Here is a 25,818-nt window from a genome sequence, read left to right as displayed (position 1 = left end):
AACTCCATGTCCCTCGACCTTCTGCAATAACCTCTTGTGAGGTACTTTGTCAAACGCCTTCTGAAAATCCAGAAAGACCACATTCACCGGCTCTCCTCTATCCACCGCCCTAGACACATCCTCATAGAACTCCAGTAAATTTGTCAGACACGACTTCCCTTTAATGAAACCGTGCTGCGTCTGCTCTATCAAGCAATTCCCTTCAAGATGCCTCGCAATTTCCTCCTTAATGACGGATTCTAACATTTTACCTACCACAGACGTTAAACTAACCGGCCTATAATTCCCCGCCTTTTGCCTGGCACCCTTCTTAAACAACGGCGTAACATTAGCCGTTTTCCAATCCTCCGGCACTTCCCCGGAATCCAGCGACGTCTGGAAAATAATCACCAAGGCATCCACTATCACCTCCGCCATTTCTTTCAGAACCCTTGGATGCATTCCATCCGGTCCTGGGGACTTGTCCACAATCAGCCCCTCCAGTCTGTCGAGCACCGCCTCTCTAGTAACAGTAATGTCATTAAGACCCTCCAGTCCTACCACCTTTCCATCACTAACACCCGGCAAATTATTCACGTCCTCCTCCGTGAAGACAGAAACAAAAAAGTTATTCAATACCTTAGCCATATCCCCATCCCCTACCACTAGGTCCCCTTTCTCATCCTCTAAAGGACCAACGTTCACCCTAGCCAGCCTCTTCCTTTTTATATATTTATAAAAACTCTTGCTATCCTTTTTTATATCAAGCGCTAGCCCAGCTTCATAGTTTCTCCTACCCTTCTTTATCAACTTCTTAGTCAATCTTTGTTGACATTTAAACCTCTCCCAATCCTCTTCTCGCCCACTACTCTTAGCTACTCTAAATTCCTCCGCTTTTAATTTAACACTTTCCTTCACCTCCTTCGTTATCCATACCGGTTTTACTGAGGCATAATAGTGCTAATTAACAGGCACAAGGTGTAAACTATTCACAATACACAAAGTTGAACAGGGCTAACAACACATAACAACTTATATTGTGCAAATATTGGTCCAGCTGCAGCAGCTGATGCATAACCTATCATGTCTCCTTCGTCCCTTTTGAAAAACAAAGTCCATTTATAGGCTAATTCATCATAGGCCTTGAACATTGTACTTGATTTACTCACACACTGTACTGGGGTACTGTAGTGGTTGATGGTGTTGGTTCAGATATCTGCAGTAGGTGACTGTCTAAGGTAGCCATATAGTTGTTTAGCTGCAGATTATGGCTGTGTACCATCATGAGCTTGCTACGGTCACGTGTGCTCTGGATTCTATTTGGCCAAGTTCTAAAGGGCAGCGTATGTGAGTTCTTTCCCCTTTGTCACTGCTTCACGCAAGCACTACTAATGCTGTTTCAACTTTGGTTGCAAAAAGGCCTTGGCAATGGGGATCTTTGTTCAGGTGCACCTGGAGAACGTTCACTGTGCTGGCAAGAGCAGATCCTGTCTCAACACATTTTGAAGGCTGAAGAGTACAGCATACAAATCTGTGTGATCTTGGGCATATTTCTCAAGTAGGTATTTGACTGAGTGTATCGCTGATTCTGCCAAGCCATTGGACTGTGGGCATAATATGGTCTAAGTCCCATGTGTGTGCAAAGTCTCTGAATTCCTTCGAGATGAACCGGCAAACGTTGTCCATCATTATCCTTTGAGGGATGCCGTGTGTGGTGAAGTGTGTCTTGAGATTGCCTATGATTGTATTGCTCTTTATGCCTGGTAGGTGGTCAATTCCAAACCAATCACAGTTTGGGTAGACTAAGACAAAGTACTGTTTACCATTCCATTTGAAGATATCAGCCACTGTGAGCAACCATGTGAGGTCCAGGATCTCATGTAGATGTAGTGGTTCTTTGGCTTGATGCAGCTTGAGCATATTGAATGATGCACATCTGGATACTTACCTGTCAATGTCTCCATTTATCAAGGAATTCCTTTGCTTTGTGACTCGTTTCTTCTAGCCCTGAGTGCCCCAGGTGGAGTTGGTGGGTGCAGTACCTCTGCAGAGAGGTGGGGATGGCAAATCACCAGTCGGCAGATACTATTTCCTCCATAAGTCCTATGGGATCTCCATTGGCAATAAGGTCTTCCAACGGTGCATGGAGCAACTCTTTGCAGGATAACCCTGAAAAATCATCACTAGTGGCCTGGCCTGGCCTGGGGTCATACAACGCAAGAACATAATGCATATCTTTATTTAGTCCTTGACAAAATCAGAACCAGGCAGTAAAGCTCAACCCTGCTAAATGCAGATTCAGAGTCAACCAATTTCCCTATGTTAGTCATTTGCTTGCAGCCAATGATGTGAAGCTATCTTGTACAGTTAGCTCCTCTCTTTTAGAGAAGAATGTGCCAAGTTCATGGGGAAGCTCCTTTGAGCAGTTGGGCCAGCCTTTGATAATGACATTGTGGAGCTACCTGCATGTGACCTCTGCCTGTAGGGCAACATTAAGTTCCTTGATTCTACGAGACATAAGTACCTATATGGTCATGATGTCAATATCCCACTCACAGCCTGCTTCACAGTGGTGGGGATGAAAGATCTGAAGACGACATCAGTAAGGCACAGCTCCTCACTGCATTTGTAGTTCACACTAGGGTTGTAGAGTTGCAGCTTGAGTATAATGTTCTGCAGTCAAGCAATTGCAGTATGAAGAAGCTTTTTAAGAACAGTTATAAATGGCTGATGATTAGTTTTGGTGCATATGGGAGAAACATTTTTGAAGCCATGATATTTTTGACAAGCGATGACTAGGGATGAGGGGTTCCTTCTTGATTTGGGCACAATGAATCTCAATGTCAGTGAGGGCCCCTGATGTGAAGGCTATTGATCTGAAATTCTGGATTGCAGATCAGTAGCCAAGTCCATGCTAGGAGGCATCTACTGATAGTGTTGTAGTACAGGTGGGGCTGAGAGTGCCCGTTTGACCTTGTTGAACCCAACAGTACGGTGCTTATGCCAACATCATTCAACATTTTGGTGGAGGAGCTGACAAAGGTAACTCATTGTAGCAAGGAATGAACTTGGAAATATAATTTGTCATACCAAGGAAGGGCTGCAAGGTGTGCTTGTCCATAAAAACGCGTATCTGTCGCATAGCCATTGTCTTGTCTGGATCTGGCTTCGCATCATTGGCTGTAAGCAAATGACTAACATAGGGAACTTGGTTGACTCTGAATTTGCATTTAGCAGGATTGAGCTTTACTGTCTGGTTCTGATTTTGTCAAGGACTAAATAAAGATGTGCATTATGTTCTTGCATTGTATGACCTCCAGGCCAGGCCAGGCCACTGGTGATGATTTTGCAGGGTTATCCTGCAAAGAGTTGCTCCATTCACCATTGGAAGATCTTATTGCAAATGGAAATCCCATAGGACTTGGAGGAAATAGTATCTGCCTACAGGAGACATGAATATAGTGAGTTTCAAGGGTTCTTCATCCAATGAGATTTGCTAGAATCTGCACTTCACATCCAAGATGCTGAAAAGCTTGGGTATGGAATATGTAGCTATAACCTGTTCAACTGTCTTCATAGAGTGATGAGGTCTGGGCAGTGCCTTGTTTAAGTTTTTCTTTTCATTTGTGGGGCATGGGATTAGCCCCAGTGTGAAACTATCCTGTAGACCCAACAGTGGGTTTACATTTTGGTTAATGACATGAAACTGGAAGCTGTGCTGCATGCAAGGGAGAATGGCTACATCATCTAAGCAGGTAGTTTATCTGCCATGCTCCATGAGGTCCACCTAAGTATTTGGATCTGGTGCAACACGTGATGAAAATCTCACTCTTCTCCATAATGATAGTGACATTTTCAGAGTAGCGTGTTATTGATGGTTCAATGTCTTGGTTACTCTAATTAAGCTCCAATTTGTTTACCCTATTTATGCTCCGATCTCTGGAAAAGTGACCGCTGCAACGTGGCTGGTGGCATAGGCTGCCAGGCTTCTGCGACTTAGATCTGCAGCATTTTGTAAAATAGTTCAATTTACTGTATTTGTAACAATATTTCCCAAACATCAAGCATGCAGTTCAGTTCTGTGAGTGATGATAATTGGGGCAAGATATGTTCTGTACTGTGAAAACTTCTGTTTCTTGCCTTAACTCTTTGCTGTTTCTTTTTGACTGCTTATTCAGAATAAAGATGCTGATGGCAAATTCCAGCATTAAGTCTTTCTCATGAAGAAGTTCCTTGTGGACAACATCACTATGGACCCCACAATGCGATCTTTCACAAGTTTGTCAGTGAGGGTGCAGAACACACACTTCTTTGCAATGATTTTTAGGGTTGTAGTGTTTAATTAACAGATTTATTAAATTTTTGTTGGTAGTTAAAAACATGTCATCCAATATAATGTTCTTTCTTTCATCCATGCTTGTGTGCTTGAACTTTTTTAGCAATATCTTGGGATCATCCTTCTCTTCCTCAGTTTGAAAAACAAAAGACTAAAATTACTGGATCACCTCTGAGCCTGCTAAATTTAAGAGAGTGTGCGCCTGAACCATCTTTGATTTGTCTGATTGGCTGGCACCACTGTAGGTTGGCCAAACTTTTTTGAATTTTGTCCAGATGTCTGAAATGTTTTTGTCAAATGCAAGCAGGTCAGTGTAGCAAACCTCCTATTCCATCGTGCCAGCTCCTGACAACATGTGTGAGTATTAAGTTGCCATAGCTGGTGACATGGGACTAACAGTAGTAGAAGTTTATTGATAACACTGAGCAACTCTGTCTACTCATGCCACCCCAACATCAACATGACTCACTCAGTCGACTTAAAAGAAGAAACTGAGTGACATATATACTTAGAACCATGATGACCATAATTGTCTAGCTAAGTTTAGCAGCTGTTCCCACAGGGCACATTTCTACACACAACAGTCCAATGAATGTTCCACTAATTTGTTTTGGCCAGTAAACATTTAAAGCAGTCATGACTTTAAACAATTGATGGTTTCTGGGCCACAGCTCTGCTGTACGAGATGGCACCGTTCAAGGATAATGTTCTTGAATACTATCTCCTCATAAATTCTCCAGTGTACATTAAAGAAAAGTGACTGTAAATCACCCCAAGGAGTCACAGGATTGTTACCAAACAAACATTTGATACTGAGTGCATAAGGAGGTATTAGGACAAGTGATGGAAAGCTAGGTAAAAAAATAAATTTTATGGAATGTCTTAAAGGAAGGAAGGAGAGATTAGATAGGCAGAAAGGTTTGGGGGAATTCTAGAATTTATGCCTGGGCAGCTGAAAAGCACAGCCAATAAATCATGAAGCAAAGAAAATCAGGGATGTACAAGAGGGCAGAATTGGAGAAGTGCTGAGATATTTGAAGGTCATTGAACTGCAGGAAGTCATAGAGATAGGGAGGGGTGAGATGTGAGGGCATAAAGGCTTGAAACCAAAATGTTGCATGAGATAGGTGGACAAGACTTGGTGCACGTTAAGGTACAGGCAGTGGAGTTTGGATGAGCTCAAGTTTACAGAGGTTGCAAGGTGGGCAAGGAGAGAATTGGAATAGTTGAGTCAAAATGTAACAAAGGCATAGATGAGGGTTTCAGTAGCAGACAGACTGAGGCAGGAGAGAAGCTGGCTATAGAACAAGCTGTTGGGACTATTGGTGATGGAGAGGAAATGGCGTCAAAAGTTCATTTCAGCGTCAAATAAAATGTCAAGATTGTGAACAGTCTGGTTCAGCTTTGGGCAATGGACAGGGAGAGAGATGTTTAGGGCAATGGTTCCCAACCTTTTTTGTGTCATGGCACACCTCTATACAATTATCAAAATTGAGGCACGTCTATTTTCTCTGCTTTTTTCTTTTACTGGGAACTTTGTTTTAACTTCTCCCTGCCTCTTGCCTGTGTTTTTTAAACTCTCTCACTTCTCCCATGGTTCTTGTGCCCTTTTTGTGTTTTTGCTTCTTGTGCAGGTGCATGGGACCTTTGTCTTCAGCTCCAAGTCCTACTGGACATGCGCATGGGCCTGACCAACATAAAAAATCTAAACCACGCAGGTGCATGCTCAGAAAGCCTAAGGTCTGTCAAGTCTTAGACATGCAGTAAGAAGTCTCACAACACCAGATAAAAGTCCAACAGGCTTATTTGGTAGCAAAAGCCACTAGCTGTCGGAGCGCTGCTCCTTCTGTTCACAAACAGGGCACATAAAGACCCAAACTCAATTTACAAAATAATGGTTGGAATAGGTCTAGGGAATGGCATTTTGTGATGGAGACTGAAGACAATGGCTTCCCAATATTTAGTTGGAGAAAATTTCTCCTCAGCCAGTACTGGATATTAGACAATGATTGTAACAAACCAGAAGCAATGGTGAAGTCAGGAGTGGCAAGATAGAGCAGCTTACATGTGGAGTCAAACCTATGTGCTTGGATGAAATCACTGGAGGCAGCATATAGATAGAAAAGGGGGAACCATGAAGACTCCAGAGGTTGCAGAAGCGAGAAGAGAATTCACTATAATAGATTCACTGGCTAAGATATACACAAAAGCACAAGAAATAGTAGTAGACTAGGCTAATCCTGTTGAGCCTGAAGCAGCATTCAATACAATTGTGGTTGATCTTGGGCTTCAACTCCACTCAGCCGCATATCCCTTGATTCCCTGAGGGATCACTTAAATGTAAGCTTGCTATGCAAAGAAAATTTTTTCTGTCTACTCTCTAAACCACTAGCATTTGTTATTGCACATTGATGGTATAAGTGATTCCACTGGTTTGCAATAATGTTACAGAACTAATTACACTTGAATATATGGGGTGATTCTCCTGGCCTGCTACTCGCTTGAGTAGCGCAGCAGTCGGCAATGCCAGCGGGGAGCCTATAGCAAGAGTCATGACTGGCGTCCAGCCGATCGTGACTTTGCCAGGCCATTTTTTAAAATATGGAAATGTCAAATTCCAAATCATTAGCGATCCTAGGATTGTATAATCTGGGCTCGCTAATGTCTTCCACTCCATTAGGAGAGGTTCCCACCAGTGGAGATTAAAGCTGGTCCCCATCAACGGGGACCAGACATTGTTGGCCACTTGTGGGGACAGAGGCCACTAAGACCCTCCCAGGGAGGTTGGGAACAGTGGGGTTGTCCCTTGGCAGTGCTAGCCTGGCACAGGGCACCAGGCAGTGCCAAGGGCGTGGGACCTGACGGGAGAGGGTCAATCGATAATGGTGAGGGACCTGCTATGCACTCTGCATTAGGAATTGCAGGGGTTAGGAGGGAGGGAGGGAGGGAGGGGGCCACTGAGGCTGGACACAGGAAGGGGAGTGTCAGGCTGACCATGGGGGGGGTTCGGGCTCGCCACGGGTGTGAGGGGTTACAGAGGCTGGCAATCAGGGGATTGGGCAAGCAATTGGGAAGCCGGCAATTGGTAGGCCAGTGATGGGGACGGCGGGGGGAGGGGGAGAGGTGGGGGGGGGTGGAGCAGGCGGCCGTGGGGTCAGTGCACACGCACCAATCTCCCCACGGACAGATCAATGCATGCACACAGTGGCCCGCTCAGCGTGTTGATGCTGGCCCCTCCGGATTAGGGGCTCCTCTAAAAATGGTGCCAACTGTCTAGCAACAATGACATCAGCAAGCAGGTAAGCAGCTAATTACCTTGAATTATTCATACGCAGCAAACCAAGAAGTTTAAAACACATAACATCCTTCACTTTTCATTTAAATTCTCAGATAGTGAAATAAATGATTGTGATTGGATTAAAACTTAGAAGCTTTAGTAAGCATTTGAAAAAGAAAAAAAAGTAAATTTTTCATAAAAGTGAGCATTTTGTAATCATTATAGAGAAATTTGACATTCCATAAACATAAAATTAGCTTTACTGGACCATTGAAGATATTTAACTATAGTTAGAAACCCAGGCCATGATTCTTCCAAAAGTGCTAATTTGGTGGGAAAAATGTTCTACATCCCGACCATTTTGTCAGTTCAGCTTCTCACCTGAATCTCCGCACTCTGCACTGCAGAGATCCCAGCGAATATCATTAAAAACCCAGGGGGATGGGGCCAATTTGCGCCGGAGTTTGACAGTCCTGCGCAGTGGTCCTGATCTGTCAGATTCCGGGTTTGCTGCCAGGAACCCTGCAGTGCCGCCCCTCCAGCCCTCCCCATGGCCTGATCGCGACCCCCATAACAATTCCCAGCCCAGTCCTGACCACCTCCGTCCCGGAACGTCCCGATGCACAACCCACCTGCCCCTAGCAGTGGCAATCCCCCCACCCGCCCCGACCCCTCCCCGGGTCAGACACCCCCCTCCCCCCGGAGGCAGCCCTTCCCACAGCAGACCACTGTTCCCACCCCATCCTAATCGCTGCCCTCCCTTTATCCCAGACAGATCCTGTCTACAGAGTGGTAGCGGGACCTCCCAACCCATCAATCATCCCTAGATGCCAAGCACAATAGGTCCCACCCCTTCAGCACTGCCCAATAGGCAGTGCCAAGGTGCCCCCTGGGCATGAGTACTTTGCTCCTTGGGTAGTGCCAGGGGCACAGGCTGGCACTGCCAGTGTGCCCATGATGTGGAGATGCTGGCGTTGGACTGAGGTAAACACAGTAAGAAGTCTGACAACGCCAGGTTTAAGTCCAACCGATTTATTTGGTAGTAAACTCACAAGCTTTCGAAGTTCCCCTCTTCGTCAGGTGAATGAAGAGTTCTGGCCTCAGACAGAGCATATAAAGCACAGACAGTTTACAGATTACTGATTAGAATGCAAATCTTTACACCTAACCTGCTATTCAAGTCTTAAAGTGGCCAAAAATGTGAGTGGAAGGAGCACTGAGCACAGGTTAAAGAGATGTGTATTGTCTGCAGACAGTACACTGAGGTTTTGCAGACCCAGGCAAGTCATGGGGGTTACAGATAGTGCGACATGAACCCAAGATCCCTGTTGAGACAGTCCTCATGTGTGCGGAACTTGGCTATCAGTCTCTGCTCAGCGACTCTGCGCTGTCGTGTGTTGTGAAGGCCACTTGGAGAATGCTTACCGGAAGGTCAGAGCCGAATGCTCATGACCATGTCGCACTATCTGTAAGTCCGATTAGGGAGAGTTCTGAGTGGTGAGCCTCGGACACAGTAACACTGAGGGTCCCCATTCTCTGGGAGAAAATTCAGTAGTGCAGCCCAGACTGAGTACCCTGGAGACCCTCCCCCACTGCCCTGGTTGAAAATCTGGAAGGGAGGGTCTGGACAGAATATGTTCGGGGTGGCTTCCTCTCTTCCCTCTTCTGGCCGAACATCTGTAAGGTGTAACCCTTGGACATAAGTACCTCTGTAGAGTTGCAACCCCCCAGCAGGGGAAAAACCCAGAAGGCAGTGCCCTGGAGGGCAGCGGATATGCTTCAATGTTTATTTTTGTTGTGTACCGTTTGCTGTGTTGTACTAACATTTGTAGATTTGTGATTTGTAAATTGAGATGTCTGGAAAACTATACCCGACAATGTACCCTTCCTAAATAGAAGGTAGTAATTGTAGGTTATTGATAAATGGATGGCATTGGCCATTCATAATGTATCTTTCATACTCAGTATCTTTTAATAACGTATTTGTAATAAACAAAAGAAATTCCCTAATGAGGCAAACTGATGAGTGAGACCACTCTGTGCACTGCAATTTGATTGTGAAAAAACAAAATGCGATGTTTTAGGCCTTCCTGGAAGTTTCCAGGGAGGAAAAACCATCACCCCTGAATGTTCAGCTACCGGGAATGCGCTCTCCTTCAGAGAGGAGAGGGGGAGAGAGAGAGAGAGAGAGAGAGAGGGGCCCAGAAGACTGAAGACCTTGAGCCTGGAGGCTCAGGGCCTACCTCCCAGCTGTGGGCGGGAGGACAGAAACGATCACAGGAGAAAAAAATCAAAGGACTGAGCTATTGGGCTGGTGCCCCAAGCCATCAAAGGTCTGTGCTTAAAAGGGAAAGAAAAGACAGAAATTGTTATATCTACAGTGGGATGGGGTGGGGTGGAGGAGGGGGGGGCACTAGCCCACCTCAGTGCTCTGTCCTTCATCCTCCCCCCTGCTCTTCCGTCTCCGTCTCTGAAACCAGGGAGAGAGCACCCCTCAACATCTGGGCAGAGAACGCCACACCCCCCATACCCACCCTCCCTTCCCTCTTTACCCCCTTTCTGTGCCTCCTATAAAGGCCAGAAAGACCCCTACCCAATCCTCCCTGCATCCTCATGGAAAGAATAATATATAGCACAAAACATTCGGACAGTCTCAGGGTGGGTGTAGCACTCTTAAAAACATGGCGACTATGTCATCGTCACCGGTGGCAGGCCCTTCCAGGCCCATGTATGGGGGAGTGATGGCATCCAGAGTCCCCGGCGCCCGCCAGGCCCTGCCACCATTCCATCTTTTGACCAAACACCTCGGTCAAGTGCTACCCCGACATGACCACTGAGGCTTGCGTGAGGGCAATGACTGGAGTTGTCAACACCTCAGCCATTGTAGCGGCCTCAAAGATCTACAGCAAAGCTGTGTTCTTCCTGAAGGCCGAGTGGGTTGTTCACCTCGCCCTGGAAAAAGGGCTCACAGTAGGTGGGACTTACCTGGCGGTGGACCCTCTGGAGGCCACCGCTCAGAGGGTCATTTTGTCCAACATCCCGCCCTTTATCCCCATAGGGTTCTTCCTCTTCCATCCATCTACTGGAGGATGTCAGGTCCGGGGTGAGCCCGATCTCGCTCGGCCTTCGAAGTCCACCCTCAGGCACAGGTACTCCTGACAGGTTTTTATCTGCCTGGCCTGGGCGGAGTGCCGGGAGGGGATATTTAATGTCCCCTTCAATGGGACGATGTACCAGTCTTCTGGTCCATGGATGGTGTGCTGTGCATGCTTGTAAAGAGGTGGGACATGTCTGAAAGAACTGCCTTGCCTCTAAGGCCACCGACCCCCACCCCAAGGTGGCTGCAACTGGCATCACAGCCCCCTCTCCCCCCAACAATGTACCACCTGCCCCCCAGCAAGGGAAGGCCATGCCGGCAGCTGCTTCCACCTTGGCTGCCGGCAGGGAGGGAGGGGAGCATCCACATGGCCAGAAGGCCACAATAAAGGAAAAAAGGGGGAAAATGGAATCCCAAACCCCAATACCCCAGTCACACTGGCAGCTGGCTCCGGGGGGAGAAAAAACACCTCCGGGTCCCCTCCCAATCCATCAACTGGGCCCATTGATGCCTCAGCGTCCTATGCTGATTCTGGCGATGCAGGTAGGCGGGGTTCCTGGGTCTGAGCGTGGGGGGGTGCGAGGGGAAAACATCTCCTGGGAAGGGGAAGGGAAAGCCCAAGGAGCGAGGCAGGAAGGGGAGGGGCAGCAGGATGCCCCTCAAGAAAAGAATCTACACCTTGGGAGGAGGGGTCCTCAACACCAGTGGGACTCATAGAACATAGAACATAGAACATTACAGCGCAGAACAGGCCCTTCGGCCCACGATGTTGCGCCGACCAGTTACAAAAACAATGACCCACTAGCCTATACCAATCCCATTTCGTCCATAAACCTATCCAGAGATCTCTTAAACGCCCCCAAACTAGACGCATTTACAACTGCAGCAGGCAGGGCATTCCAATCCCTCACCACCCGCTGGGTAAAGAACCTACCCCTGACATCCGTCCTGTAGCTACCCCCCCTTAATTTAAAGCCATGCCCCCTCGTGCTAGCTTTCTCCATCCGAGGAAAAAGGCTATCACTATCCACCCTATCTAAACCTCTAATCATCTTATATGTTTCAATAAGATCCCCTCTTAGCCGCCTTCTTTCCAACGAAAACAACCCTAGATCCCTCAGTCTCTCCTCATAGGACCTCCCCACCATACCAGGCAACATCCTAGTAAACCTCCTCTGCACCCTCTCCAACGCCTCCACATCCTTCTTGTAATGCGGGGACCAGAACTGCACACAGTACTCCAAGTGCGGCCGCACTAGAGTAGTGTACAGTTGCAACATTACACTGCGACTCCTAAATTCAATCCCCCTACCAATAAACGCCAAGACACCGTACGCCTTCTTGACAACCTTATCTACTTGATTCCCAACTTTCAGGGATCTATGTACACACACACCTAGATCCCTCTGTTCATCCACACTATTCAAGGTCCTCCCGTTAGCCCTATACTCGACACATCTGTTGCTCCTACCAAAGTGAATTACCTCACACTTCTCCGCATTAAATTCCATCCGCCACCTCTCGGCCCAGCTCTGCAACCTATCTAAGTCTCCCTGCAGACTATGACACCCTTCCTCACAATCTACCACACCTCCAACTTTGGTGTCATCAGCAAATTTACTAATCCACCCAACTATACCCTCATCCAGATCATTAATAAAAATTACAAACAACAGTGGCCCCAAAACAGATCCCTGAGGCACACCACTCGTAACTGCACTCCATGATGAATATTTACCATCCACCACCACCCTCTGTCTCCTATCTGATAGCCAATTCCTGATCCAACTTCCTAGATTACCCACAATCCCATACATCTGCATTTTCTGCAGAAGCCTACCATGGTGAACCTTATCGAACGCCTTACTAAAATCCATGTATACCACGTCAACTGCCTTACCCCCATCCACCTCTTTGGTCACCTTCTCAAAAAACTCAATAAGGTTAGTAAGGCACGACCTACCCGCTACAAAACCATGCTGACTATTTCTAATCAATTCATTACACTCCAAATAACTATAAATCCTATCCCTAATAATTTTTTCTAAAACCTTGCCCACAACAGAAGTAAGACTCACCGGTCTATAATTCCCGGCAAAGTCTCTGTTCCCCTTCTTAAACAATGGGACAACATTCGCTATCCTCCAATCCTCCGGGACTACACCAGAGACCAATGACGACCTGAAGATCTGAGCCAGAGGCTCTGCAATCACCTCTCTAGCCTCCCAGAGAATCCTAGGGTAGATCCCATCCGGACCAGGGGACTTATCTATTTTCAGCCCCTCAAGAATTTCCAGCACATCCTCTTTATCAACCGTAATACTGTCTATTTTACACCCCTGCAACCCAATGTCCTCCTCAGCTATATTCATGTCCCCCTGCGTGAACACCGAAGAGAAATATTGGTTCAATACTTCTCCAATCTCCTCCGGTTCCACACACAACTTCCCCCTGCTGTCCGTAACTGGCCCTAATCTTGCCCTGACCAACCTTCTGTTCTTGACATACCTATAGAACGCCTTAGGATTCTCCTTAATCCTATCAGCCAAAGTCTTCTCATGTCCTCTTTTAGCCCTTCTCAACTCACTCTTCAACTCCCTCCTAGCCAATCTAAAGCTTTCTAGTGCACTATCTGAGCCCTCCAATCTCATCCGAACATAAGCCTCCTTTTTCTTTTTAACCATCGACTCAACTCTTTTAGTGCACCACGGTTCCCTAGATCTACCAAATCCACCATGCCTGACAGGGACATACCTATCAAGGACTCGCAGTAGCTGCTCCTTGAAAAAACTCCACATTTCAGACGTTCCCAGTCCCTGTAATCCCCTAATCCAATCCATGCTTCCTAATTCACTCCTGATAGCCTCATAATCGCCCTTACCCCAGCTAAAATTGCTGACCCGAGGTTCATGCCTATCTCTTCCCATCACTAAGGTGAACGTAACCGAATTGTGGTCACTCCTCACATCCCCTCCCCTAGCGGACAGGTGGTGGCGCCCACACTCCTCTCCTCATTCACACCATCCTCTGCCCCACCCCCACTTATTTCTGTGACTTGCCCCCAAAGCGGGGCCAAGAAAAAGAAAAAAAATTAAACACATGCTGCCGTAGTCCCCCAAGCGGGACTCCCTGGGGCCGGGTGCAAGTGGGACCGCTGTGGTTCCATTCCACCCGGCGTAATTTAGCACCCCGGAGTTCATTTTTGGGAGCTGCAAGACTGCAGCAGCACCCCATTGTTTGGGTCCTTGGGTGGCAGTGGTGAGGAAGGCTCCCTTCTCTGTCCTGACCTTTGATGCTGGGCACCCCAACTTTCCAACCGGAGTTCTCTCCGGACTTGTGGGTGTCCCAGTGTCTGGGGCAGAGCAGGGTACTGAACCTCTGCCACCCTCGGGCCCGGAAGCAAGGGAGGGGGAACCTGCAGAGCTTTGTGGGAGAACCTGCCGCAAGTCAGCCCTGCTTCCAGTAGTAGGGAATCTCTGCCTACTAAAAAACTGGTGCCTGGTCTCCCCCCTCAGCACGGGCTATAAAATCTTTGCCAGGGTAATGTCAACACGACTTGGCTCTGTGCTGGACCACATAATCCACCCTGACCAGTCCTACACGCTCCCGGGCCATTCGATCCACAATAATCTCTATCTGGTCTAGGACCTAATCCACCCTTCCCAGAGAGCTGGTCTGTCGCCTTCCTGCCCCTTGACCAGAAGAAGACGTTCGACAGGGGGGATCATGAGTATCTGCTTGGCACTCTGCAAGCATTCAGGTTCAGGATGCGTTTTATCGCCTGGATCCGATTACTGTACTCTGCTGCATAGTGTCTCATTAAAGTTAACGGATTCCTGACGGCGCCCCTTCACTTTGGGAGAGGAGTGTGGCAGGGCTGCCCCTTGTCCAGCTTACTATATTTGATTTGCATGGAACCATTCCTGCACCTCTTGTGGGGGAGGTTATCGGGTTTGATTCTGCTTCAGGGTGGTCCTGTCAGCTTACGCCAATGACGTGCTCCTCATGTTCACAGACCCGGCTGACCTGTGTCCTCTGCTAGAATCAACTGTACTAAGTGCTCCGGACTCCTGGTCAGTCTGTGGCAGATGGACCCCATCCCAGAGGAGCTCAGGCCTTTCACCTGCAAAAGGACCAATCTCCTTTACTTGGGAGTCCATCTTTGCCTGGGTAAGGAATCCTGGCTGGTGAACTGGCAGGGGCTGGAGACCAAAGTCACTACTTGTCTGAGTTGCTGAACAGGACTGCTCCAAGTGCTGTCTTACAGGGCGCGAGTTCTCGTCATAAACCAGCTGATCACCTCCATGCTGTGGTACTGGCTGGTCACTTTGACCCCTCTCTGACTTTGTCACAAATATCCAGAGAACCCTCGTCCAGTTCTTGTAGACTGCACTGGGTCCTTGCTGAGGTTCTGTATCTCCCACATAGGGAGGGCGGATAGGAGCTGGTGTGCTTTTGTGCCCAGATGGCAACCTTCCACCTCCAGACCCTGCAGAGATCACTTTATGTCATGCCTCCTCCATGATGGTGTGCCCATCATTTCTTCTGCCAGGTGCATGGCCTGAATTATGCAGTTCCTGTACATAAATCTGGGGAGTCTTTGGGCCTCCTTGCAGGGGCTGCCGTCTTTTACCACGACCTTCTCATAGTCTGGAACACGGTCACCTCGCAATGCAGCTCTCCCCCATCAGGAGTAGCAGCTATCGTGCAAAAGCCACTGCTCCTCCAACCATATAACTTCAGGTGGCTGGCGGCGAGGAGAGCGGCAGGGTGACGAGGTTAGGGGATGTGCTCGGTGGCAGAGGAATAGGTAGATTTGCATGTGCTGTCTGCCAAACATAAGCTCTATCAGTGATGATATAGTCACTCTCAGATGTAACAATACAATGTGTATATGTTGCTTGATCTGTCTACATTTGAGAATTAGGGATTTCACTGTGGAGAGGGAAGTCTCCAGATGTGGAACATACAATGCACTCAAGCTGCATCAAGCAACCGCTATGCCTATATGAGGTCCAGAATCCCATGGTTATCCACAACAGCTGACATGAACAGCATTTGGTCTTCATTGACTCATTTTCCAGGTGGTTTAAATTTGACTACACATGATGAGTAACATAGTCATAATCAAGCTCAAATGACATTTTGCCCCCCGTGGCATCCCTCAGCTTCACGACAATATTTTGCTGTTAAATTTAGAAACTTTGCACACAGTTGGTACTTTGAGCATATCGTAAGCAGCCCCTTATACCCACAGTCCAATGGCTTTGTGGAATTGGTGGTACATTGAGCTTAGTATCTTGAGAAGAAATGTGCCTGGGATCACAGGTTATTATGCTGCACTCGAAAAACAATCTGAAACATGCCAAAGAGGGACTGCCCTTGTCAGCACAATGTCTATTCTCCAGGCACCAAAACCACAATTCCTTCTGCCAAGTTTTTTTTGCAGCCTAAACTCAAAACCAATGTGAATGGTGGCCTCATAGAATGCCAATTACAAGGGAAAATGCACCTTGATTACAATGCCCATAGACCAGGCCCTCTAACACTTGGTGAAATGGTCAGATCCAGAGCAACATAGCTACAGCAAGTTGGCAGTGGCACACAGCCATGCACTGCAGCCAAAGAGTTATGTGATAGCCTCAGATAGTGCCCACTATGTACAAAATCAGCATCACCAACTACAGGCATCAGAACTGCCACAGTAGCCCAATCATCCAGTCTACAATACAGGCCCCTTACATCAGTAGAAATTTAGGCTTCTCCAAAAGCCTACATCACAGGAATACCCCAGGTTGTCACCAACCCAAGAACATCTATAGCCACAGCCATCTCGCATAATCACATGCTTAGGACTTACGACCAAACCAAACACAAAGGTCCAGGACTACGTCACAGACTTGGCTGCAATCTGCCTTCATCTTTCTTTTTTTATACAACTAAAGTAGTGGGGAGGTGGGTAAGGAGATGGTTAATGGACTATGTAGGAGCTGCAGAAGCTTAATCCTGGTAGATAGTTAAATTTAGTTAGTCTGTTCGATCTGTATGTTATAAAATGGTTTGCAGGCAATGTTCATACACACAATTACATCTCATTTCCACCAGTAGTACAAACTTAAATGGGGAAGATGAAGACAGAGTGGCCACATGATGATGTGGTTACTTGAAGGGTCAGCTGACGGAAGTTTGGGAGCTCTCGGCAGAGTGTGGGTACAGTAGAAGCAGGTAAGAGCTGCTTAGAGTACTGAATAAACTATTGTGATAAGTCCTTGATCACCAGTCATTGGAAGCCAGCACTTCTACACAATCCACATCTGGGAACATCCAACATGACATGGTCTGACCCCAACAACCCCCAACATTCCCCAGGCCCAACTCCACCACTCTAAATCTTATCTTATACACTTACCTTCCAAATGGCTTGTCGAAGCAGTAAAATAGTGCGGATGCTGGGTATCTAAAATAAAGCAGAAAATGCTAATTAAACTCTGCAGGGATTAGGGGATGGAAGTCAATACTGAGGTTACCCAGAAGTTTGAAGTGGGTTTAATTCTTCTAACCTTTTCTGGGTAACTACAGCTGCAGGACAGTCAGGACCATCAAAAGTTTACGATTTAAGTGCTGTTTTTAGCTGGTTACCAGTGCAGTGAAATTGTACAAAGGAAGCTCGAACATCTGAGGCAATTGCCATGAAATCTGTAGACCCACAGGTCACGTGATGAGGTGCTTATTTAAAACAGGTCATATAACAGAAGCACTGGAGTTCTCCCCAGAGTGCGGGCAGAGATACAGCATACAAGAGCTGCGCAGGGTGCTGAATAAACTATTGTTGCTAGAAGCCCTTGGTCGCCAGACGTTGGAACCCAGCACTTTTACATGGTGTCAAGAGCTAATAGTATGGAACAAGGATTTTGCTGCATTGAGCTGCTCATGTTTGTTGAAAACATTATGGATGAGGGCAATGGACCAAGATTGAAAAGACATGGTGCACCTCTTGCAGTGCCTGATTATTGAATAAATCAATAAAGGTACAAGCATACACCTTATTAAATCTTGTGGGCCCCGAGGTGATCAGAACGTTTGAATCATTTGTCTTTCAAATAAAGGAGGAGAAAGAAGATCCCAAAACAATCTTTAAAAACTTTGAAAACATTGTCTATGAAGATTGTCATATTCAACAGGTTCCCATCTAATGCAACAAACCAAAGGTCTGACAAATTGTTACAATCATGTATGGTAACTTCAAGATCTTACCAAAAATGTATGTTTGACACCCTTACCGATAAGTTAGTCAGGTATTGAATAGTCTGGGTTGCACAATGATCTTGTCTGCAATCAGCTGCTGCGAGAGAATTACTTAACACTGCAAACAGACATTGGCATCTGCATGCTAAATGAACTGTCAGAAAGAAGCAGCAAAGAGATGTTTTTGCGGTACAGGCCCCATCATACTCAGGACAGAATAACATGTTTGGCATTTGCTAAATGCTACAATAAATGTGGCAAGTGAAAATATTTTGCAAAATTCTGCAGATCGAAGAAAGAGTAGCCTTCTTTTGCCACCGCCCACACCACAGTCAGTCCCCCAAGGTTAGGAGCATCAGCAAGGTGAACAGACTGGGGCTCAGTCAGAGCAACCAAACCACCTCCAACAACATTCCACTGTGCAAGTGTTGACAAGGTCACAGAAAAGAGTGAGATGTTCATCACCCTGAACATGATTTGTAGCAATGCAAAACTGAAGGTAAAGATCAAAGTCTAATGTATTTCCCAGGCAAATGCTACAGAAACTAGACCAATATACAGCTCTGGACCCCAATACCCAGGTGGACTTCGTGGCCCATGGTAGACAGAAATTGTGGCCATTCTCATTGCATACAGGGCAATTTCAGGTTTCATGTAGTCAACCAGAATGTAACATCACTGCATTGTCTTTGGGACAACATCACACTGGGCCTCATTCAACTTTGTTCATGCTCTGCTACATCTGGCCCCAGAAATGATAGAATAAAAAGACCACTTTAATTGCAATGTCATTGTAATCTACCAGTAAAATACCACATGAGACTAGAACACTCAATAATTTCTCCTCTGAAAGGAATACCAGTAGCCATGAAGCAGAAAGTAATCAATGAGTTACATTGAACGACGACACTGGTTGTCACAACTCCCATAGCTGAGGCCAAAGAAACGGTTTCAACAATGGTGGTTGCAGTAAAGAGAGATGACATGGTCAGGATTTGATTTGCCACAGTGCACTTAAACGAGGCGTTGCTCAGACCCCATCACCCTATGAAGATGATTGAACTGGTGATAACAGACCTGTCCAATGCTAAGATTTTCGGCATCCTAGATGCAAAATGCAGGCTCTGGCAAATCCTGTTCGATGATGAATCCTCAAAACTTACTACATTCATGTCTCCTGTAGGTCAATGTCATTTTCTTTGTAGGTCCTTTGGGATCACCACTGGCTGCAAAGCCTCCAGCGGTGAATGGGGCAACACTTTGCAGGCAAAGCCTGTGAAATCACTATCGATAGCATCCTGGTTTAGAGTCGTACTTTGCAAAAACATAATGCACATCTTCGTCTTGTCCTCAATAGAATCAGGACCATACAGTTAAAGCTAAACTCTGCTAAATGCAGATACAGGGTCAGTTAAGTTCCCTACATTGGTCACTTGCTCACAGCCGATAGTGTGAAGCCAGATCCAAACAAGACAATGGCCATATGGCAGATGGCATCCCTGTGGAGAAGCACATGTTACAGCAGTTATTTGGCATAACAAATTATATTTTGACGTTTATTCCTTGTTACAGTGTGGTCAGTTAACTTTTCATCAGCTCCTCCACCAGGATGTTGAATGGTGTTGGAAGGAGCACCACACAGTAGGCTTTAACAGACTCAAACAGACAGTCTCACCCCACTACTAATACAATATTTGGACGTTCGAGCACTCATACTCATGTCAGCAGATGCCTCCCCGCATGGATTTGGTGCAGTCTGCATTCAGAATGACAGACTAAGAGTCTTTGCTTCAAGGGCCCTCACTGAGACTCATTCTGCTCAGATCGAAAAAGAACTTGTAGCTCTAGTCTTCGTCTGTCAAAAATTCCATGCTTTATATATGTCATCCTGTAACTGCTAAAACTGACTATCAACCAATTAAAACTATCCTAAAATGTCTCTTCACACTGCTTCTGCAGGCCTGCAGCATATGATGTGAAAGCTATAATACAGCATTTTAAATGTTGTCTACAAACATGGTAAAGAGCTTTGCTTGGCTGATGCCCTTTCCTAACCTTCCTACCCACTACAGATTAGACAGATTGTGAGGAAGACATAAATATCATGACCATTGAGATGATCTCCAGTCATAGAATGCAGGAACTCAAAGATGCCCTACAGATAGATGTCCACGCAACTGCACAACATCATTATAAAGGGCTAGCCTGAGTCCTGAAGGGAGCATCCCCACGACTGCCACACATTTTCATAAGTAGAAATGAACTAACTGTACAGATTGGATTGATACTGCATGGCCAACCATTAGTTGTCCCTACTTTTCTTCAGAGGTACAGCACCCAACTGCTTCATCAGGGGCATGCAGCTTTGGAAGGTACAGAGCCATGGTAGGGGGGGTGGGGATCAAAACAATAGGTCAATAAGCATAGAGGCTGGGGACGAGCTTGGGACCAGGACAAGGCTAGCTAAGAGGAAGAGCATTCTGGGGGAGGATGACCTCAGTGGGCCTGGAGGTCTGGAGTGCATCTGCTTCAGTGCAAGGAGCTTAACGGGCAAGACAGACGAACTTAGGGCCTTCACGCTTGAGCGGAATTTGAATGTGGTTGCAGTGACGGAAACTTGGTTAAAAGAAGGACAGGACTGGCAGCTGAATATTCTGGGGTATAAGTGTTTTAGGCGAGACAGAGGAGGGGCTAGAAGAGGTGGGGGAGTAGCAATACTGGTTAGGGAGCATATTACAGCAGTGCAGAGGGTGGACAATTTAGAGGGCTCATGTAACGAGTCACTGTGGGTGGAGCTCAGAAACAGGAAGGGCGCAGTCACTATGTTGGGGTATACTACAGGCCCCCCAACAGCCCACGAGAAGTGGAGGAGCAGATATGTAAGGAGATTCTGGATAGGTGCAGAAAAAATAGGGTTGTTGTTGTGGGAGACTTTAATTTCTCTTGTATAGACTGGAAAGTGCTTAGGGCTGGGGGTCTCGATGAGGAGGAATTTATAAAATGCATACAGGAAGATTCTTTGGACCAATATGTTGATAGTCCAACTAGAGAGGGGGCTATACTGGACCTAGTACTGGGGAATAAGCACAGTCAGGTCATCAAAGTTTCAGTAGGGAAACATGTGGCAAATCGTGATCACAATTCTGTACACTTTAGGATAGTAATGGAAAAAGATGAGTGTTGCCCTACGGGTAAGATGCTGAATTGGGAGAAGACTAATTATAGCCGGATTAGGGAGGAATTGGTGGCTGTTGATTGGGAGAGGCTGTTCGAGGGTAAATCCACATCTGGCATGTGGGAGTCTTTTAAGGAGCAGTTGATAGGGCTGCAGGACAGGCATGTGCCTGTAAAAAGGAAAGATAGGAAAGGTAGGATTCGAGAGCCGTGGATAACCAGGGAAATTGAGGGTCTGATCAAAAAGAAAAGAGAGGCATACGTCAGGTCCAGGCAGCTAAAAACAGATGGAGGACTGGAGGAACACAGAGAAAGTAGGAAAGAACTCAAACGGGGAGTTAGAAGGGCAACAAGGGGTCATGAAATGTCCTTGGCAGACAGGATTAAGGAGAATCCTAAGGCATTTTATTCATATGTTAGGAACAAGAGAGTTGTCAGGGAAAAAATTAGACCTCTCAGGGACAAAGGAAGGGAATTATGCTTAGAACCCAAGGAAGTAGATGAGATCCTAAATGAACACTTTGCATCAGTATTCACAAAGGAGAGGGACGGGTTGACTGGGAGTCTCTCAGAGGGAGGTGTTGACCCGTTAATCTCCATTACAAGGGAGGAAGTGTTAGGTTTTTTAGGGATCATTAAGACAGACAAATCCCCAGGGTCTGATGGCATCCATCCTAGACTGCTCAGGGTGACAAGACATGAAATTGATGGGCCTCTAACAGAAATCTTTGTCTCTTCACTGGACACAGGTGAGGTCCCAGAGGATTGGAGGATAGCAAATGTGGTCCTGTTATTTAAGAAGGGTAGCAAGGATAACCTGGGTAATTATAGGCCGGTGAGCTTGACGTTCGTGGTAGGGAAATTGTTGGAGAGCATTCTTAGAGATAGGATGTATGCACATTTAGAACGGAATGATCTCATTAGCAATAGACAGCATGGTTTTGTAAGAGGGGGGTCATGCCTCACAAATTTGGTTGAGTTTTCTGAGGAGGTGACAAAAATGATTGATGAGGGAAGGGCCGTGGATGTCATCTATATGGATTTTAGTAAAGTGTTTGACAAAGTCTGTTGTGGCAGGTTGGTGCAAAAGGTTAAATTTCATGGGATAAAAGGAGAGCTAGCTAGATGGGTGGAGAACTGGCTTGGCCATAGAAGACAGAGGGTAGCAGTGAAAAGGTCTTTTTTCGGCTGGAGTTCTGTGACTAGTGGTGTTCCGCAGGGCTCTGCACTGGGACCTCTGCTGTTTGTGATATATATATAAATGATTTGGAAGAAGGTGTAACTGGTGTGATCAGTAAGTTTGCAGATGACACAAAGATGGCTGGACTTGCAGATAGTGATGAACATTGTCAGAGAATACAGCAGGATATAGACAGGCTGGAAAATTGGGCAGAGAAATGGCAGATGGAATTTAATCCAGATAAATGCGAAGTGATGCATTTTGGTAGAACTAATGCAGGGGGGAACTGTACAATAAATGGCAGAAACATCAGGGGTATAGATGCACAGAGGGACCTGGGTGTGCAGGTCCACAGATCCTTAAAGGTGGCAATGCAGGTGGAGAAGGTGGTGAAGAAGGCATATGGCATGCTTGCCTTTATAGGACAGGGCATAGAGTATAAAAGTTGGTGTATGATGTTGCAGCTATATAGAATGTTGGTTAGACCACATTTGAAATACTGTGTCCAGTTCTGGTCGCCACACTACCAGAAGGACGTGGAGGCTTTAGAGAGAGTACAGAAAAGGTTTACCAGGATGTTACCTGGTATGGAGGGTCTTAGCTATGAGCAGAGATTGGGTAAACTGGGGTTGTTCTCCCTGGAAAGATGGAGGATGAGGAGCGACCTAATAGAGGTGTATAAAATTATGAAGGACATAGATAGGGTGAACAGTGGGAAACTTTTTCCCAGGTCAGAGGTGACGAACACAAGGGGTCACAGGTTCAAGGTGAGGGGGGGCAAGGTTTAACACAGATGTCAGAGGGATGTATTTTACACAGAGGGTGGTGGTATGCCCTGCCAAGCAAGGTGGTAGAGGCAGACATGCTGGGATCGTTTAAGGCTTATCCGGATAGCCACATGAACAGACTGGGAATGGAGGGATACAAACGAATTGTCTAGTTGGAAGCATGAGTGGCACAGGCTTGGAGGGCCGAAGGACCTGTTTCCTGTGCTGTATTATTCTTTGTTCTTTGGAATCACTATATTGGCTCGACACATCCGCCAACATGAAAGAAATGTCTCCAGATCTGCACCATGCAATGCGTTCTACCTGCAACAAGCAAAAGAATTGCTACACCTGCAGGAGGTCCCAGATTCCCATGGTAATGCACGACAGCTGACATCTTAGAGTAAATGGTAAAGAACATTTTGCCTTAGTCATCTAATTTTCCAGCTGGTTTAAACTCGATTATACATCGGTCCACACTGTGTCTTTAAGAAATGTATTTTAGTCATGTTTCATGTGCACTGTTTTACTTATTATCGGTGCCAGTTTGTCTGTGACAAACATCCTGTATGGTTATTATAGCAACATAATTGATCTTAATTGGTAGAATGTTTTAATGTAGATGAATGTTGCTCTATAGTTTTTAGTGATTTCCCCTGGGGCTTTGCAGAGTCGAACTTGATTAGTTTGATTGATAGGTAAGGTCATATGCCTGGGTGGAGCTAGACTTATACAGAGAAAATTCAAGATCAGTTGCTGTTTTAATGCTGTTTGACGTTGAGAGAGAGCAGTCCCTCTCTTTTCCCCTCTCTGAAATTGGACACTGGAATCTGCCAGGATGGTAAGCCTCTTTCTTTGAGATTCTTTCTCTCAGAGTTGCAGTTTTGGCATATATCCTTCTCTGAAAACTGCCATCTGGATCTCTGTCTAGAAATGTTAAAAAGCTGAAAATCTAATACCACGTGAGCACACTGTTTTCATCTGTGCTAATTCTGAAGAAAGATGCATATCTATGGGGATATTGTTTTAAATTGGAACACTAGAGATGGCTAACTGTTATGTCATCCTTAAGTATTTTGATTGGTAAAAGTTATGCTAATTCTTTTTGCTATATTTTAGTTGTGTTCTTAAATAAAGTTTATATTGATAAAAGATTCCTATTGGGACAATTGAATCATACCTGGAGCAAAACAACTTTTGCTTCCCCTAATGCCAAAAAGTAAAAGTTGTGGTCTAGGCTAACTGCATTCAATATCTTGGAGTTTCTGGTTTATTCCCTCAACATAATGAGTTGCACAGTCAAAATCAAGGTCAAGGGACACTTTGCCAGAGATGGCATCCCTTACAGATCCCTGATGGACAATGCTTGCCAATTTGTCCCTATTAAATTTCAAAGCTTCGCACACAGTTGGTACTTTGAGGATATCATGAGTAGCTCCTTATATCTACAGTCTAATGGCCTGGTGAAATGATGGTACACTGAGCTTAGCATCTTCAGGAGAAATGTGCCTACAATCACACAGATTACAATGCTGCATTCCTCAGCCTGTGAAACATGTCAAAACAGGGTCTGGCCTCATCAGCACAACAACTATTCCCCACACACTAAAACCACAATTCCTGCTGCAAAGGCTGTTTTGCAGCCTGAACTTGAAACCAACGTGAGTGGTACCCGCAAGGAACACCGATTAAGACAGAAAATGCATCTTGATTACAATGTCCACAGACCAAGCCCTCTAACACCTGGTGAAACGATCAGATCCAGACCACACATGGCAACATCAAGTTGGCAGTGGTTTAGAGCCATGCTCTGCAGCCGAACAGTTACATGACAGCATCAGACAGTGCCCACTATGTACAAAATCTTGATCACCAACTACAGACATCAGAACCAGCATCAGCAAATGCCACGGTACCCCAGCCAGCTGGTCTTAATTACAGGGCCCCGATACCAGTGGAAATGGAGATGCCTCCAGAGAGCTATTCAGCAAGCCCTTCACCCATTGGGTGCATCAAAGGTATACTCCGGGCCATCCACATTGATGTCACCAGCTCGAGAACATCTGCAGCCCCAGCCAGCTCGCATAATCACATGCTCAGGGCATACGAACAACTAAACATAAGGTTCCAGGTCTACATCACAAACTTGGCTAGAACTGGCCTTCGCCTTCCTCTTCTAAACAATAAGGTGAGGGCGGGGATGGGTGGTGAGGAGATGTGACGGGCTCTGCATCAGCTGCGACAGCTCAATCCACATAGGTAGTTAAGTTTTATTAGACAGTCCAATCTGAATGTCATAAAATGATTTGCGCACAATTAATGTTTGCTCACGCTATTACATCTCAGTTCCACTGGTTGTTCAAACTTAAATGGGGAAGATGGAGACAGAGTGGTCATGTGATGATTGTGTACCCAATAGATGCAGAGCTTGCTGCATAGGCCTCTGGAGGCACTTCCATTTACGCTGGTGTAGGGGGCATGTATTGTAGGTCAGATGGCTGGGCTCCTGTGGCATTTTTTGGCATTGGTTTTGATACGTGTTGTAGATAATGCTGATTTTAAAGGGTCACGTGATGGACGTGCGGGAGTTCTCTCCAGAGTGCAGGCAGAGTAGAAGCAGGTAAGAGCTGCTCAAAGTATTGAATAAACTATTGCTGTTATAAGTCCTTGGTCACCAGTCATTGGAAGCCTACACAATCCTCACGTGGGAACATCTGACATGACATGCTACCCCCATCATCCACCAGGCCCAATCCCACCTTT

General features: G+C 46.2%; 1 protein-coding gene across 1 annotated transcript in view; it reads right to left on the bottom strand.

The window, feature by feature from the left end:
* Positions 1 to 25,818, bottom strand: part of ttc29 (tetratricopeptide repeat domain 29) — a 570,038-nt gene that overhangs the window by 37,144 nt on the left and 507,076 nt on the right. Inside the window, exon 13 of the mRNA XM_080193148.1 lies at positions 17,099 to 17,146. Within this exon, the coding sequence (XP_080049274.1) occupies positions 17,099 to 17,146 (48 nt within the window). The remainder of the gene's footprint in view (positions 1 to 17,098; positions 17,147 to 25,818) is intronic.

The sequence above is a fragment of the Carcharhinus amblyrhynchos genome, chromosome 1 (genome assembly GCF_965287045.1).
Source record: "Carcharhinus amblyrhynchos chromosome 1, sCarAmb.v2.hapA, whole genome shotgun sequence".
Taxonomy (NCBI): domain Eukaryota; kingdom Metazoa; phylum Chordata; class Chondrichthyes; order Carcharhiniformes; family Carcharhinidae; genus Carcharhinus; species Carcharhinus amblyrhynchos.
This window is presented reverse-complemented; position numbering and strand designations above follow the sequence as displayed.